Below are 15,094 nucleotides of genomic sequence, written 5' to 3' on the forward strand. Positions count from 1 at the left end.
ATCGCTCCTTTTTTTCCCTATTTTTGCTGGCGGGATTGTCTCTCTCTCTCTCTCTCTCTCTCTCTCTCACTTTGCACCATTACACAATAAATATTCACAGTGAAAATATTTTGTAAGCGCGTTTCATGAACCAAGTTATAGGATTTGTTGACAACTCGCATCGAGTTCGTTACACTTCTACCCTGCGTGAAGCACTCTCAGTCATGTGGTTGTGACGTCATCGTAAACAAATCCGTTCTACTCATCCAGACGACTTCACAACGGCAACATTGCCAGATCTTTCCACTCTGGAACCCGTTCTCAAAAAGATTGCGTTTTGGGCACCCAAAACGCCGGTGCCGTGTGGACGCCAGGCCTAAACGATAAGCAATTGTATCGGAGTCACCTGAATCCGTTGCCGTGTGGACAGGGCCATAGACACAGACAACCATTCACACTCACATTCACACCTACGGTCAATTTAGAGTCACCAGTTAACCTAACCTACATGTCTTTGGACTGTGGGGGAAACCGGAGCACCCGGAGGAAACCCACGCGGACATGGGGAGAACATGCAAACTCCACACAGAAAGGCCCTCGCCGGCCACGGGGCTCGAACCCGGACCTTCTTGCTGTGAGGCGACAGCGCTAACCACTACACCACCGTGCCGCCCGGAATTTTAATTCATTTTATTTATTTCAATGTTAGAATATATCATTTTTTGACGGCACCCCGGTTGAGAAAGGCTGGTCTGAACAGCTGAGTCACTGGCAGACTTCAAATTGCATCTAAAGACCTACTGCATCCTGAAGTACTTAAATAAGCACTTTAAAATAAATAAAATGTGTTGTTTGTGTGCTTTTATTACTACATTACCTCCCCAACTGATTTTTTTTTTCTTTTAGACTGATGGTATTCTTAGTTTGTGACGCAGTGAACCAGTATTATGATGTATTTATTATTAAGAGAATCCAAACCACTTTTGCAAGTCGCTCTGGATCAGGGCATCTGCCAAATGCCTCAAACATAAATGTCTGGATGAAATGAAAAACAACAAGCTTAGTCTTCATTACTGAAGGTTTTATTTATCTTTCGTCAACTGAGCAAAACATATGAAATCTTGTTACCATTAGTAGCTAAAGATATTATGACAACCAAAAATCATCAACATTTCCAGGATTCAAAACTGTTTTGAAAAAAGGATTAAAAGTATTAGTCGGTTTGTTTGACTATAGGCTTTACTCATCAAGGAAGTACGAGTCTAAATCCCCCATATCATCCAGAGCTTGAGTGGTGTTGTGCTGACGTGACGGAGGGACACTGGGACCATTACTGGCCGCGTTTTCCTGTCCCTTTTGAGGCACCTCTGCTTCCTTCTTGACCTCTTTTCCTCCACCGAGCAGCTTCTGACTCTCCAGGAAGTACTGGTTTGGGTGATTCAGAGAAAACCCAGCATCGTCGATCTGTTTGGAGGAATCAGAACATTTGGAAAGTTTCACAACCTTGTGTTGGCACTGAAATGAAAGCGGTGTTGTTTATGGAAATGAACATCCTTTGCAAAGTGGAAAAAAAAAAAAAAAACATGCTCTGGCCTCCTTTCTACCTTTCTGTAAGCCTGATGCACTTTGAAGTTACACTGAACACTCCCACTGTGCTGCCTTGTCTGGAGACTGGAGTCTTTTTCCATTGTTTAACGTAAAAGGAAACAGACAGTTTAACTGTACATGAACTGTTGGAACACCACTGAGGCCCTGTACATCTCCTAGTCCTTCAGAAATAAATCAGAGCTGAAGTCTTCCTTCCCTCGGAGAAGAGATTGCCCAGGTCAACAACGTTATTTAAGAGCAATGCTGAGCAATCCCTTACATGCAGATCCTTTCCAGGGTTAACACTTTAAAACAGGGTTTCCAAAAACCTGGGTTCGTGGAGGCACTGCAATGTCAGGAGCACGTTAAATTGCTCCCAAGAGACGCAACAGAAAAAAGTGTTCTCCTTATCATCAGGAGAACGCAGGTTCAAATCCCAATGATGCCACAGCCATTCATGGCCAGGTGACAGAGGACCAAAATTGGCCGTGTTCTTTGGTTGGGATGGATGGCATACTCTCTCCCTTGTCGATCACTAGCTAATCACAAGCATGTGTGACTTCATGTATGCAGAAGGTGGTAAATAGCACTTTCCTCTGAGTGATTAAAACACTTCACTGTGGTACAGCACCAACAGCCGTTCCAAAAGATGTCAAGGTTGGCTTCACACGTCTTGGAGGAAGTATGTGATAGCCTTCACCCTTTCCAATTGGTGTCTGTTGTATGATCAGAGAAAATTAACTCGTACAAGGGAATTGGCAAGACAAAATTGGGGAGAAAAACATTGGGAAGTTTAAAAAAATATATAGTAATGATCATCAGGGATGAGAATGAAAAATATTTAAAAAAGTCTGAAAAAAGCCAGGGATTTGGGGGCCGCAGGCACCCAGCGGGGCCCAAGGGCAGAGCCCTGGTGGGGGCCCAGGGGGCGGGAGCTAATGATTTTTGGCTTTTTTTTTTACCCCAAAACCATTAATTTTATCAGCAAAAAGTTGCAATGTATTTGGAAATAAATTCCCCTTCTTGGTGGACTACCAGGTGAAAATGATTAACATGGCACAAGAGACTTGTTTTTAATCAATTCACATTTGATGATTTCAAAAAATCAATGCACCTTTTAATATAAACGAGCTCTACAGTATTATATTTCTGCATTTTTGCTATTCATGTCCTTGAATACTCTAATCCTTTAAAATGAAGTGTGAACCAGAAAAAAAAAGTTCGATCATATAATTCTCTTAAGCTTTCTTCTGAGGTTATCATGGTAGCAGGAGGTCTTGCATATTAAGCAGGCAACATTCAACATCACTCATCACTTCCCTTTCAACTGTTGTGTGTACTAACTAGGTTTTATCTGGACAGGATGTTGTGTAATGTAATACAGACACCATAAGATCAAGATGGTGATTGTGAATTAAAGAACAGGCATGTACAATTGGCATTACATATTGGAAACTTTTTTAAAATCAAAAACTACAAGTTCATCTCGGCCTAAAAAATGTGGGCAGACGCTCCCGCGTGGCACATGCCAGCAATCCCCCCCCATGAAATAAGCAATAAGTAGGAGAGTTATACATCGTATCATACCTAAAATTTTATCAGAAATATAGATACGATACTATGATTCTCCCCAACATGCTACATTAGATAAGCTAACCCCATTTACAAAAGATACACACTTATATATGACATGTTTTTGAGATATATATCACATTATAAATAATATAATGAATCATTGAACATGCAAAATAATTTTCGACCTACCTTTGGTTTTGGTGTATGTGTGAAGTTCGATAGTCCTTGCCCCTCTACTAGCGTAGTTTATCATGTCAGAACACAATGAGCAAAGTACTTTTCCTGGGACGTCTATTTTCCGTATATGATCACCGAGCTTCGTTGTGACAGTCTGCTTGTCGATCTCGACATTCAGTGTTCTTTCTAACCAAGCCCATCGAAAACAGTTCTTTATTCCTGCACCTTTATCAATCTCCCTCGCTCGATCCTCTTCTTTCTTCTCTAGGACTTTTGCCATTGTCGATATGCTAAAATATCCCGCCTGAATACGTGTCTTTCCGATGTTACCAATGCGTATCGTCAAACAGTGTGTATGGACGGCGAACGGCGATTGCAAGCCACGCGTGGAGAGCATGCGTACTTGTGTTTATACACTGCACGCGATGGGATTTCCTGAAAATTCTACCGCAAATAAGTCGAATATTGTCGCAAAAGTGAATGTTAATTACGACATGTCGAAAGACTCGAGTGTGTTAAAGGTCTGATGACACGTTTCTGACATCTTTGGCGATGTTTTATAACATAAGTAATTCCTGATGATCCATATATTAATTCACGAAGGCGCCTATTTTACAAGTTATGATAAAAAACGCGGCTATTTGGGCAAATTTGACGGGGCTGCAGCACCCAGGAGACGAAGGAGGAGGAGGAGCTATATGACGTCAGCGAAAGAATCTTCCTCCTAACTTACCAGTTTGTTGTTGATGCGACAGGTGTTCAGTTTGTCATTATTAGTATTATTATTATACATTATATATATATATATATATATATATATATATATATATATATATATATATATATATAGTTATTATGCCTTCGCGTTGTGTTGCCGGCTTTTGTTCCAAAACCCACAAGGATGGGGTAAGTTTATTCAAGTTTCCCAGAGATCCCGAGCTGCATGCGAAGTGGGTGAAGCAAGTCAGGCGCACTCGTGACAAGTGGGAGCCCTCACCAACATCCGTCCTGTGCTCTGAACACTTCGATTTGGATTGTTTTGACACCCTTTCCAGCTTAAAAGAATCTCTTGGGTGTTCAGTTCAGCACAAACGTGTGTTACTACCATCAGCAGTGCCTACAGTATTCCGGAGGGGGTCTACTAGTAGCTATGCCGGATCCAGCAGTCGCCTGGGACAAGGCGACTCCTCCAAAGACAGTCCTCCTGTCAGAACATGTGTTGAGAAACGACATAAGATAAAGGTACGTAGAGCTATAGAGTGCTCCGACATGATGCTAAAAATAGTAACACTGCGGTCTGCGCGGCCATCTTGGAAGCCACTCGCTCCAGAGCGCTCAGAGTACACATCATAGAGTACACATTCATGATGATCATAAATGTAATCATAAAGTCGGCGTGATATCAGTCATGTATTTGCTTGTGAAAGCTTGCGGCTTTCATGTAACTGCCGCCTAGCAACAAGAGGCAAAGGGTAAAGAGGGTAGGCTATCATAGATTCTATTCAGAAGAGATCAACACGTGATTGCTTGAAAATTAGGTATTTTAACAATTTGCATCTGTTTTGTGATTATCGTGACACTTGTGTGTTATATAGAACTGTATGTCTTATCAGCACATCGAGGATCTTCCACCGGAGGCTTTAGCAAGTACTCGTAGCAACACTACACTTTACCCTTTGCCATGCGTTGTTAGGGAACGGTAGCAAGTACCCCGATGACCGACTTCAAGAATATGTAGAAAAAATTTAGAAATGATACTTTCCAAAAGTCATTTGAGCTTAGTGTATTGCATTTCCATTTATACTGTAGGTTCTTGCTGATGTTTTTGCGGAGTATGACGCAGCTGCTGAATCAGAAGCTGCAGAGTTTGTATGTACTAGTTGTGAACATTCACATTATTATCAATCTCATTTATTTAAAATCAGATAAAATCATGCCATCATGATCACTGCTTAAAGTACCAGTATTTGGTTATTGAAGAGCTAGCACTAGAGAGTTCACCGGCGTTTTCATGCGCCATTTCCATTGAGTAGAACAGCCAGTGAACCGCAGCGTGTTCTTCCGCTGACGTCACAGCATGGCCGCGAGCCACGGACCCAGTTTTCTTGCGCTGTGCAATTAAAAGTTGGATATTCGCGTAACAACAGCTTCTTTTCACGTAATTATAACAAATCTAACATGTTTGCCATGTTGTATAGTTTAAGAAATTGCATAGAGTCATGTTCGTGTCATCAGCCCTTTAACCTGGAGCCCACCAAGAATCAAGACGTTATAAGGTGACCACAGATCGTTAACCATACCCCCCCGAAAATTTCTCAACGGATTTACATCGATCTCAAAAACGATCATTTTGGTCTGAAAAAATCGGAACTCCGCCAATTGGTGGAAAATTCTCGTCCCTGGATCATGTACTTCACTAAGTGAAAAGAAACCTGTCATTTAGTTAAAAAGTTTCTCCAACATTAGCTTACTCTTTTTTTTAAGATATATTTTTTTGGGCTTTTTTCACCTTTATTGGATAGGACAGTGTAGAGACAGGAAATGAGCGGGAGAGAGAGACGGGGAGGGATCGGGAAATGACCTCGGGCCAGAATCGAACCCGGGTCCCCGGATTTATGGTATGGCGCCTTATCCACCTGAGCCACGACGCCCCCAACATTAGCTTACTTAAAAATTCAAAATGTACTTTCGGCATATAATTTAGGTTGAAGGGGTTCAGCTGGAAAAAAAAAAAAAGTTGGGAACCCTTGCTTTTGAATGAATCCACACCGAAGCACCGCCTCAGTGATGAATAAAAAATGCATAAGGATGAATCAACTCTGATGAATTCTGGAGTGAGATCATGCTCCACCTTGTTTTGTATCAAGGAGGGGAACTGCAATGCCTCCAAACCTCCCAACTGCCTTTTCATTACTCTCTCCAGCATTTGATTTATTGCCCTTGTGTAAATATTTCATCAGTGAAGTATTACATTTTGACCTTTAATAAACGCTGCCGGACTATCCGTTCTAACTCGTGGCTGAGAGAGCAGGTGGGACATATGGCGGTGATTAAAGTCCCACCATGTGGCCTAACAAGCGTGTCTTTATGCCCATGATGACTCCAGCATATCAAATCAGATGGTGGGTGGAAGGAGGCAGGGACTCTATTGATGCGTCAATAAGTATGCTTTATCGTGCACATTAATGTCAGCCATGTCTTTTCATATAACTGACTTAAAATATGACTCTTGATTTTCAGCTATGTGTGCGTTTCACTGTCTGCGGGAACAGACAGCTCATCATTCAAGCCCAGTTAGGCTGTTCATCAGGAGGGCTGTCTTTTAATTTCGGAGGAAGATGAGTTGTTTGCACTGTTTGGCTATTAGTCATCAGCTGTTTATCAGGGCCTGTGGTTCACAGACGCACTGCTGTTTTCACTGTTATCCATTATAAGCAGTTCAATGTAGTCAATGACGCTGAGTGCTTTAAATCCAGCCACAAACATGCACATAGAACATCTCTTCCGCCAAGAGGCATCTGGGGCCACAGATCAGGGCTTTTAAAACACAATCAAGTCCTAAAAATGTGAAAATCACTCCACGGTATTGAGTTGCGATTACAGTTCCTTGACCTAAGGCACAGAGACCTGAAACATTTCCACGTTACCTTGACGTACTCCGTGGCTGGTATCACCAAAGGTCAAAAGGAATTGATCTGGACTGTTAATTATGCTACATTTTATACCACCGCACTGCTGAATTCTCAGTTACTCAGAATGGGGTCATTTCGCATAAAAGTGATTTTTGTTTCATAGGCGTTCCATAATAAATGTAAATATAAATGGAGAAAAACATGCGTCACTTACAAAAATCAGTCGTTAACCAATTGTTGTGGTACAAAAGGAATAAAACACTGATGTTTTATAGAAACATCTATTACAGCAGGGGTCGGCAACCTTTTTGCCATGTAGTGCCAATTAGAAATTTTCTTGTTAGTTAGTGTGCTATTGAAATAGGTGTTGTTAACTATGTGTAATTAGACACCACACATTTTAGACGCATATGGATATTTAATGCATTGAGCAAATGTAAAACACCATTGCACTTGTTTTATGCCATTAACCTCATACACTTTAACCCACTTTATGCCAGTTGTTTGCTGCACCCTTACGTTTTCTGCCATTTCACCAATTCGTCGCTCAACAGTTCTGATACGGGAATGTATCAGAACGTAACATAACAGAATGTAACAGCTGATACGGGAATGTCTTTTATTCTTGATTTTATTGTCTCTTTGGCAGCCCCTCAAAAAGACTATCCGAGCCGGAGAGAAAGGCCTCCTTAAAGGTCTCATTGCATCGTTTTTTCATTAATTGGGTGAGCCGGTTTTGGTGAAAAAAATGCTGTGGTTCTCCTGTTTCAGGCTGTTCTAGTCTGGTGGAGGAGTGGGTGGCGGGAGAACGACAGGATTTCAGCTCTGACTCAGTAATCTTCATGACATGTAAACGTGTTACCTCTGATTGGCTAACAGCAATCAGTAAACGTGTTACCTCTGATTGGCTAACAGCATTGTGACGCTACCTCCAGTGGGTCAGAACAAGCGGATGTGGGTGTCTTTGTAAAAACTGTTTTGATTGGCTATTATGTTCTTGACATCAATGTTTTGACCAATAACAATGTAGATAACCACGAATTTTACATCACATTCAACGAGATTTAAACGAGACTAAAGATGGCGACTTACAAATAATGTGTAAACATCGTTGGAGTTAATAAAGTTTGAACAGCATGAAGGAACATACCCCAACCCCCCGAAATTAAGAAAAAAAATTCTCAACAGGTTTGGCATAATATAAAAAGGTCGTTTTTTTACTCAGAAAAAGCGGAAATCCGCCGAAAAGCGGAAAACTCTCATCCCTGCCTAGCTTGTGACCATGTCATGCATGCTAACGTGGAGAATATGAACATGCTATTTTGTAACAAAAACCTTCGAACAAAAAGCTCATGTTTTATTTACAGCTTGTGAGCTGGTGGTCGATCGTCTTGACGGCACAGATCCACGGATTAAAAACAACCTCGAAGCAAAACCACTACTGAAGGCACCGAAGTTTGAAAAGTCACTGTGGTTGAAATGATCAGAACACGGTACTAACGCTGCATTATACTTCGCTGATGGTGTTCCAAAGAAAAATTCCAACCATTTCTTCAGCTCTTCTATCTTGCAACGTTGCTCCACTTAGGTTTCGTTTCTGTCGGCGGCTCCAGCCCGACTTTGGACACTTGTACTGTAACTCGGGCAGGGGAGGTCCCAGCCTCCCCAAACTTGGCAGCCAGTGACCTCTGCCCTCTCCCCAACGAACCAGCGCTGCCATGGCGGGCTAGCCCCGTGCCTCGGGACGTAATTCGCCCCGAGGCAAGCCGCAGCGCTCCGCTTAGGTTTCGTTTCTGTCGGCGACTCCAGCCCGACTTTGAACGCTCGTAACTCACGCAGGGGAGGTCTCAGCCTCCCCAAACATTCAACATTGATATGTTACTGCCACAAATAACACAGGCACGAACTTGTTCAGCCATGTTTTCAACTTGCTGTTAGGTCCTCTTCGTTAGCTACTGATGAGATGGGCTCTGCTCTCTCTCCTCGCGCTTAAATCCTAACTTTCTTCCCGTGAGCGGTCGCAAGCCAAGGTGCGCGAGGCCATGAATACTAATTTTTGAAGTGACGTAAGTACGTAGGGCTTTTTCAGATCCGCTCGTTTTTCCGACTATTTTCTTTCATAAGCTAATACAGGGAATGGGAGTAGAATTACATTTTCACATGCAGCATGCATATGCAACTCGGAGTGAACTATGGTATTTCAAAAAGAACCAGTATTAAACGTTTTTGGTGGAAGGACACCTTTAATGTATTTACCATCTGTGAATGGCTTTCCATGTTTAGCTATGCAGTGAGAAATTATATAGCTAGCTTCAGTGGCATTGTTTTTAGCTGAGGAAAAGACTTTTAAAGTGTGGGCTTGCTTCCCATATCTGTACACTGCGCATGAGAGTGATTCGTCCCTATCTGCCTGATCTTTGAAAGTCTTTTCGTGCTTTGCCTCGAAATGACGTTTAACACTGGATGCTCGACACAAAACACTTTCAGAACACAACGTGCACACAGCACGGTCCCTCTGAGAAACGAACCCATATTCTTTGGTCCACGAGGAGAGGAAAGCCCAAACTGTCAGCTTCTTTGCCATCTTAGCGCAACTGCTGCATCAAGTGGACCCATCTCGTGAGGAATATGGGGAGGGGGCAGCGTTGCCAGATTGAGCAGTTTTAAGTGCATTTTGGCGGGTTTTGAACATATTTTGGGCTGGAAAACATCAGCAGTATCTGGCAACACTGGGAGGGGGGGGCGCTATATTGTGTAGTCATGCTAAAAGAGCAGGCTCACCATGCAACAGCCAATGACAGTTCAAGATGACGTTTGAACATTTTTAATGTGTTGAATAATTAGGTTTGTGTATCATCGTCAGTGTGCCACTGGAAATTCCTCGGCGTGCCAGTTGTGGCACGCGTGCCTAGGGTTGCCGACTCCTGTATTACAGAAAAGAATCAAATGCAGGGTAGTAAAGGTTCCACAGGACATTTCATTTTCCTTTAAAAGCACTCGTATGTTTTATTCCTTACTTACAGTATTCTGACTGTACGTGAATCGGGTCAAATACACATCCCTTAGAGCTTCTATCCATTTTAGGAAGCAATTTGACCCACCCAGTTTAGATTGAAAATCTCTGGCCTGCACACTGACGAGTTGTTTAACCTTTTGGCATTGTACTCAGGATATTTTCCTTCATCCCCGAGTCTCAAACACATCTTACGTGACACTAATGACAAGCATTTGAAAGGTTTAGCCCTCACTTTCACATCAAAGATCTGCTCCTTTTCGCTTAAATTAACTTGTCACCAAGCCGTTTGCTGAGCTCAGGTACCTGCACGTATCGTCTTCCAGAACCTGTCAACTGGGGGCCTGCCTTCTGAGTGGAGGGACAGGACACCGCTAATCCTGACTGACACAGTTTGGGAACTTTACTGAGTGTGTATGTGTGTGTGTGTTGGTGAGGATTGTGTCACATCAACACGGTCTTCACAGCTTTATGTCTAAATAGCATGAGCACAGCAGGGGCTGAAACACCACAAGGAATCAGCACACAGTGAAATGTTTACTCATTCATTTGCTTTCCCACTGGCTCTGACCCACAAATCTACAGCTTTCATGCCTCGCTTTACATTACGCATTACTGAACTCAGGAAAAAACAGCACAAAAAAACAAAACAAAAAAACAAGCAAACGGGGGCGTTGTGGCTCAGGTGGATAAGGCGCCATACCATAAATCTGGGGACCCGGGTTCGATTCCGACCCGAGGTCATTTCCCGATCTCTCCCCGTCTCTCTCCCGCTCATTTCCTGTCTCTACACTGTCCTATCCAATAAAAGGTGAAAAAAGCCCAAAAAAAATCTTTAAAAAAACAACCACTGTCAACAGCTGCTTCTCATGGAATAGAGAAAGGCCTACCAAATTTAGCATCCAGGCCAATCCTCTTCTTGCTTGTTTAACAATTTTGCCCTCTCAAGCAACAACAAAACATGAATCCATTCTGAAGTTTTAGATGTGACCCAAACTGCCAAGTCAAAAGCATTGGATCAAATAAATAACATTTCGATCAAATGTAATTCAATCAAGTGCTAAAATAAACCAATAAAAATAAAGTGGCTGTGGCAGATAATGATGGATGTGATTACACTGGCTGGACTCGCTGAAACCACGCTGGATGAATTACAGAGTCGTCCCAGAGCTGCTGAAAAAAAGATAGCGGGTCAGAATAAAAAGGCATGCTTACACTGTGTGTCAGTTCAAAGTACTTTTGGCAGGCCAACTGATAGTGCATTCCCTTGACAAGGTCCAAAATCTGTGAGAACAGAGAGAGAGAGAGAGAGAGAGAGAGAGAGAGAGAGAGAGAGAAAACTGTTAAGCGCTCCATTGCCTTTAATTTGCTCTTTGACATAAAGGGGATGTTTTGCAATGTACAATTTATTCCTATCAAAAATAACCTCTAAACCCAAAGCTGGACTCTGCATAATTATAAAGAAATATTAAAGCTGAAACAAGAATGCATGATTAATATTTAATGCTGTGGATAACATCCTCACAGTCCGATAAGTCTTCCCTGAGGTAGTGCTGTCGGGCATGTATTCCCACCAGGAATTCACAGCATTCCAACTCAGCAACATATCGACAGACACTGAAATGCATTATACCGCATGTGGCATCGCCATGAACCGGGAGAAGTGTGACAGATGATCAGAGATCACGTAAAGCGCTTATCTCATCTCCATCCAGCTCTTATCTAATAGCATAGGCTTGTATGGATGGATGGCTGTATGTATATATGCATGTATGGCCGTATGTATGGCTGGATGGATGGATAGCTGTATGTATGCATCACTGTATGGATGGATGGATGGCTGTATGTATGGAATGGAATGATGGATGGCTGTATGTATGTATGTATGTATGTATGTATGTATGGCTGGATGTATATATGCATGTATGGCTGTATGTATGGATAGCTGTATGGATGGCTGTATGTATGCATCACTGTATGGATGGATGGATGGCTGTATGTATGGAATGGAATGATGGATGGCTGTATTTATGTATGTATGGCTGGATGTATGTATGCATGGCTGTATGGATGGCTGGCTGGCTGTATGTATGTATGGCTGTATGTATAGATGGATGGATGGCTGTATGGATGGATGGCTGTATGCATGGATGGATGGCTGTATGGATGTATAGCTGTATGTATGGCTGTATGTATAGATGGCTGGCTGGCTGTATGTATGTACAACCCCGATTCCAAAAAAGTTGGGACAAAGTACAAATTGTAAATAAAAACGGAATGCAACGATGTGGAAGTTTCAAAATTCCATATTTTATACAGAACATAGATGACATATCAAATGTTTAAACTGAGAAAATGTATCATTTAAAGAGAAAAATTATGTGATTTTAAGTTTCATGACAACACCACATCTCAAAAAAGTTGGGACAAGGCCATGTTTACCACTGTGAGACATCCCCTTTTCTCTTTACAACAGTCTGTAAACGTCTGGGGACTGAGGAGACAAGTTGCTCAAGTTTAGGGATAGGAATGTTAACCCATTCTTGTCTAATGTAGGATTCTAGTTGCTCAACTGTCTTAGGTCTTTTTTGTCGTATCTTCCGTTTTATGATGCGCCAAATGTTTTCTATGGGTGAAAGATCTGGACTGCAGGCTGGCCAGTTCAGTACCCGGACCCTTCTTCTACGCAGCCATGATGCTGTAATTGATGCAGTATGTGGTTTGGCATTGTCATGTTGGAAAATGCAAGGTCTTCCCTGAAAGAGACGTCATCTGGATAGGAGCATATGTTGCTCTCGAACCTGGATACACCTTTCAGCATTGATGGTGTCTTTCCAGATGTGTAAGCTGCCCATGCCACACGCACTAATGCAACCCCATACCATCAGAGATGCAGGCTTCTGAACTGAGCGCTGATAACAACTTGGGTCGTCCTTCTCCTCTTTAGTCTGAATGACACGCCGTCCCTGATTTCCATAAAGAACTTCAAATTTTGATTCGTCTGACCACAGAACAGTTTTCCACTTTGCCACAGTCCATTTTAAATGAGCCTTGGCCCAGAGAAGACGTCTGCGCTTCTGGATCATGTTTAGATACGGCTTCTTCTTTGAACTATAGAGCTTTAGCTGGCAACGGCGGATGGCACGGTGAATTGTGTTCACAGATAATGTTCTCTGGAAATATTCCTGAGCCCATTTTGTGATTTCCAATACAGAAGCATGCCTGTATGTGATGCAGTGCCGTCTAAGGGCCCGAAGATCACGGGCACCCAGTATGGTTTTCCAGCCTTGACCCTTACGCACAGAGATTCTTCCAGGTTCTCTGAATCTTTTGATGATATTATGCACTGTAGATGATGATATGTTCAAACTCTTTGCAATTTTACACTGTCGAACTCCTTTCTGATATTGCGCCACTATTTGTCGGCGCAGAATTTAGGGGATTGGTGATCCTCTTCCCATCTTTACTTCTGAGAGCCGCTGCCATTCCAAGATGCTCTTTTTATACCCAGTCATGTTAATGACCTATTGCCAATTGACCTAATGAGTTGCAATTTGGTCCTCCAGCTGTTCCTTTTTTGTACCTTTAACTTTTCCAGCCTCTTATTGCCCCTGTCCCAACTTTTTTGAGATGTGTTGCTGTCATGAAATTTCAAATGAGCCAATATTTGGCATGAAATTTCAAAATGTCTCACTTTCGACATTTGATATGTTGTCTATGTTCTATTGTGAATACAATATCAGTTTTTGAGATTTGTAAATTATTGCATTCTGTTTTTATTTACAATTTGTACTTTGTCCCAACTTTTTTGGAATCCTCAAACACAAATGAATACTTTTGCAAAACACTGTATGTATGGTTTGGGCTAATATTTATGACTTGATTACAAATAAAGCAAGTTAAAGCTGATGTTTGGATTTTTTCCTCCAAATGTGCACCAAACAATGAGAAAACAGTATGGTAAAAGTCCAGTGTGATTGCTACTTAAAAAGCAGTTCCTTCATTTTTCTTTCTGCCTACAGAGACCAAAACCTGTCTTCTTGTTTTGTCCTGACTCACCCGATGGAGGTTTCTTAATTCCCAGGTCAAAATCCACCTCAGTATGTTTGACTGAAAGTGAAAGGGATGGGTACTAGAAGAAAAGCATCTTTTTCACGTTTGGCAGGTGGATTTTATGGTTTTGCAACTGATGATTGTTTTACCTAAAAAAAAAAAAAAAAAAGAAAGAAAACGAGGGGAAAAAAAGCAAAGTTCCCCCCGGTGTCTCCCATGGCGCTGTAGCAAGAGGTTAAAAATAGCAAATGCTATGGCTAAACTGCATATATTGTCACACCTCTGCAGGTGCTTCATGCATCTTCAGCAGATTATCAACATGAAAAATGTAAGTGCAGATCAGAGTAGATCAGGTGCAAATCTGATCATGCAAGTCACTTCGGGGACTCATTCAACCAGATGTAACACACGTACATCTAATGCCACTTTTCCACTACCAACGCGGCTGAGTTGAGCTGAGTGGGGCTGTTGGAGTTGCATTTCGACTACAACCGCGCTGAACCGTGCTGGCTGGAAGTGGGTGGACACATTGGGTGGAGTTAGCGAAAGTGGGTGGACGTCACGTGATGTCGTTAGGCGGCGCAAACAGTGACATCAGTGACCTTTTAAGCGGTAGTCTCACGACCCGGATAGTAAACAATAAACATGGAGGACATGGAGTCGTTAGTGTTGCTGGTCTTGGTGCTGTGGCTTGTCGTCACCGACAATGCCAACAGATACTGGCAAGTGCGTATAGATGAGGCGAGGCGCATAAGGCTTCATAATTCTCGTAATTCTTCTTCTTCCGGGTTTACGGTGTTTACAGATCCCAGCGTACTCGCGGAGCGTGTGTGGGCATGTGAGGACACTCCTCCTCACCAATCAGTGCACAGGGGAGTGTCTCCTCACGCCCCTAGCCCCACTCGGCTCGGTTTGGCTCGCTTCAGCCCCACTCCAAAACCATGCAAGTTTTGGGTGCTGAGTAGGGCTGAAGCGAGCTGAGTCGTGCTGCTCTGAGGTAGTCGAAACGCGAGCCGTGTCGGGCTGAAGTGAGCTGAAATGAGCTGAAAAAGAGTAGTGGAAAAGGGCCATTTATGAC

The 15,094-nt window shown here is 42.6% G+C and overlaps 1 protein-coding gene across 1 annotated transcript in view; it reads right to left on the bottom strand.

The window, feature by feature from the left end:
* Positions 1-1,045: 1,045 nt before the first annotated feature.
* Positions 1,046-15,094, bottom strand: part of prim2 (DNA primase subunit 2) — a 257,635-nt gene continuing 243,586 nt past the window's right edge. The window contains exons 13-14 of the mRNA XM_060926334.1: positions 11,179-11,247; positions 1,046-1,443 (exon numbers count right to left, since the gene is read on the bottom strand). Of these exons, the coding sequence (XP_060782317.1) occupies positions 1,219-1,443; positions 11,179-11,247 (294 nt within the window). The 3' untranslated portion in view covers positions 1,046-1,218. The remainder of the gene's footprint in view (positions 1,444-11,178; positions 11,248-15,094) is intronic.

The sequence above is a fragment of the Neoarius graeffei genome, chromosome 7, assembly GCF_027579695.1.
Source record: "Neoarius graeffei isolate fNeoGra1 chromosome 7, fNeoGra1.pri, whole genome shotgun sequence".
In the NCBI taxonomy this organism is placed as follows: domain Eukaryota; kingdom Metazoa; phylum Chordata; class Actinopteri; order Siluriformes; family Ariidae; genus Neoarius; species Neoarius graeffei.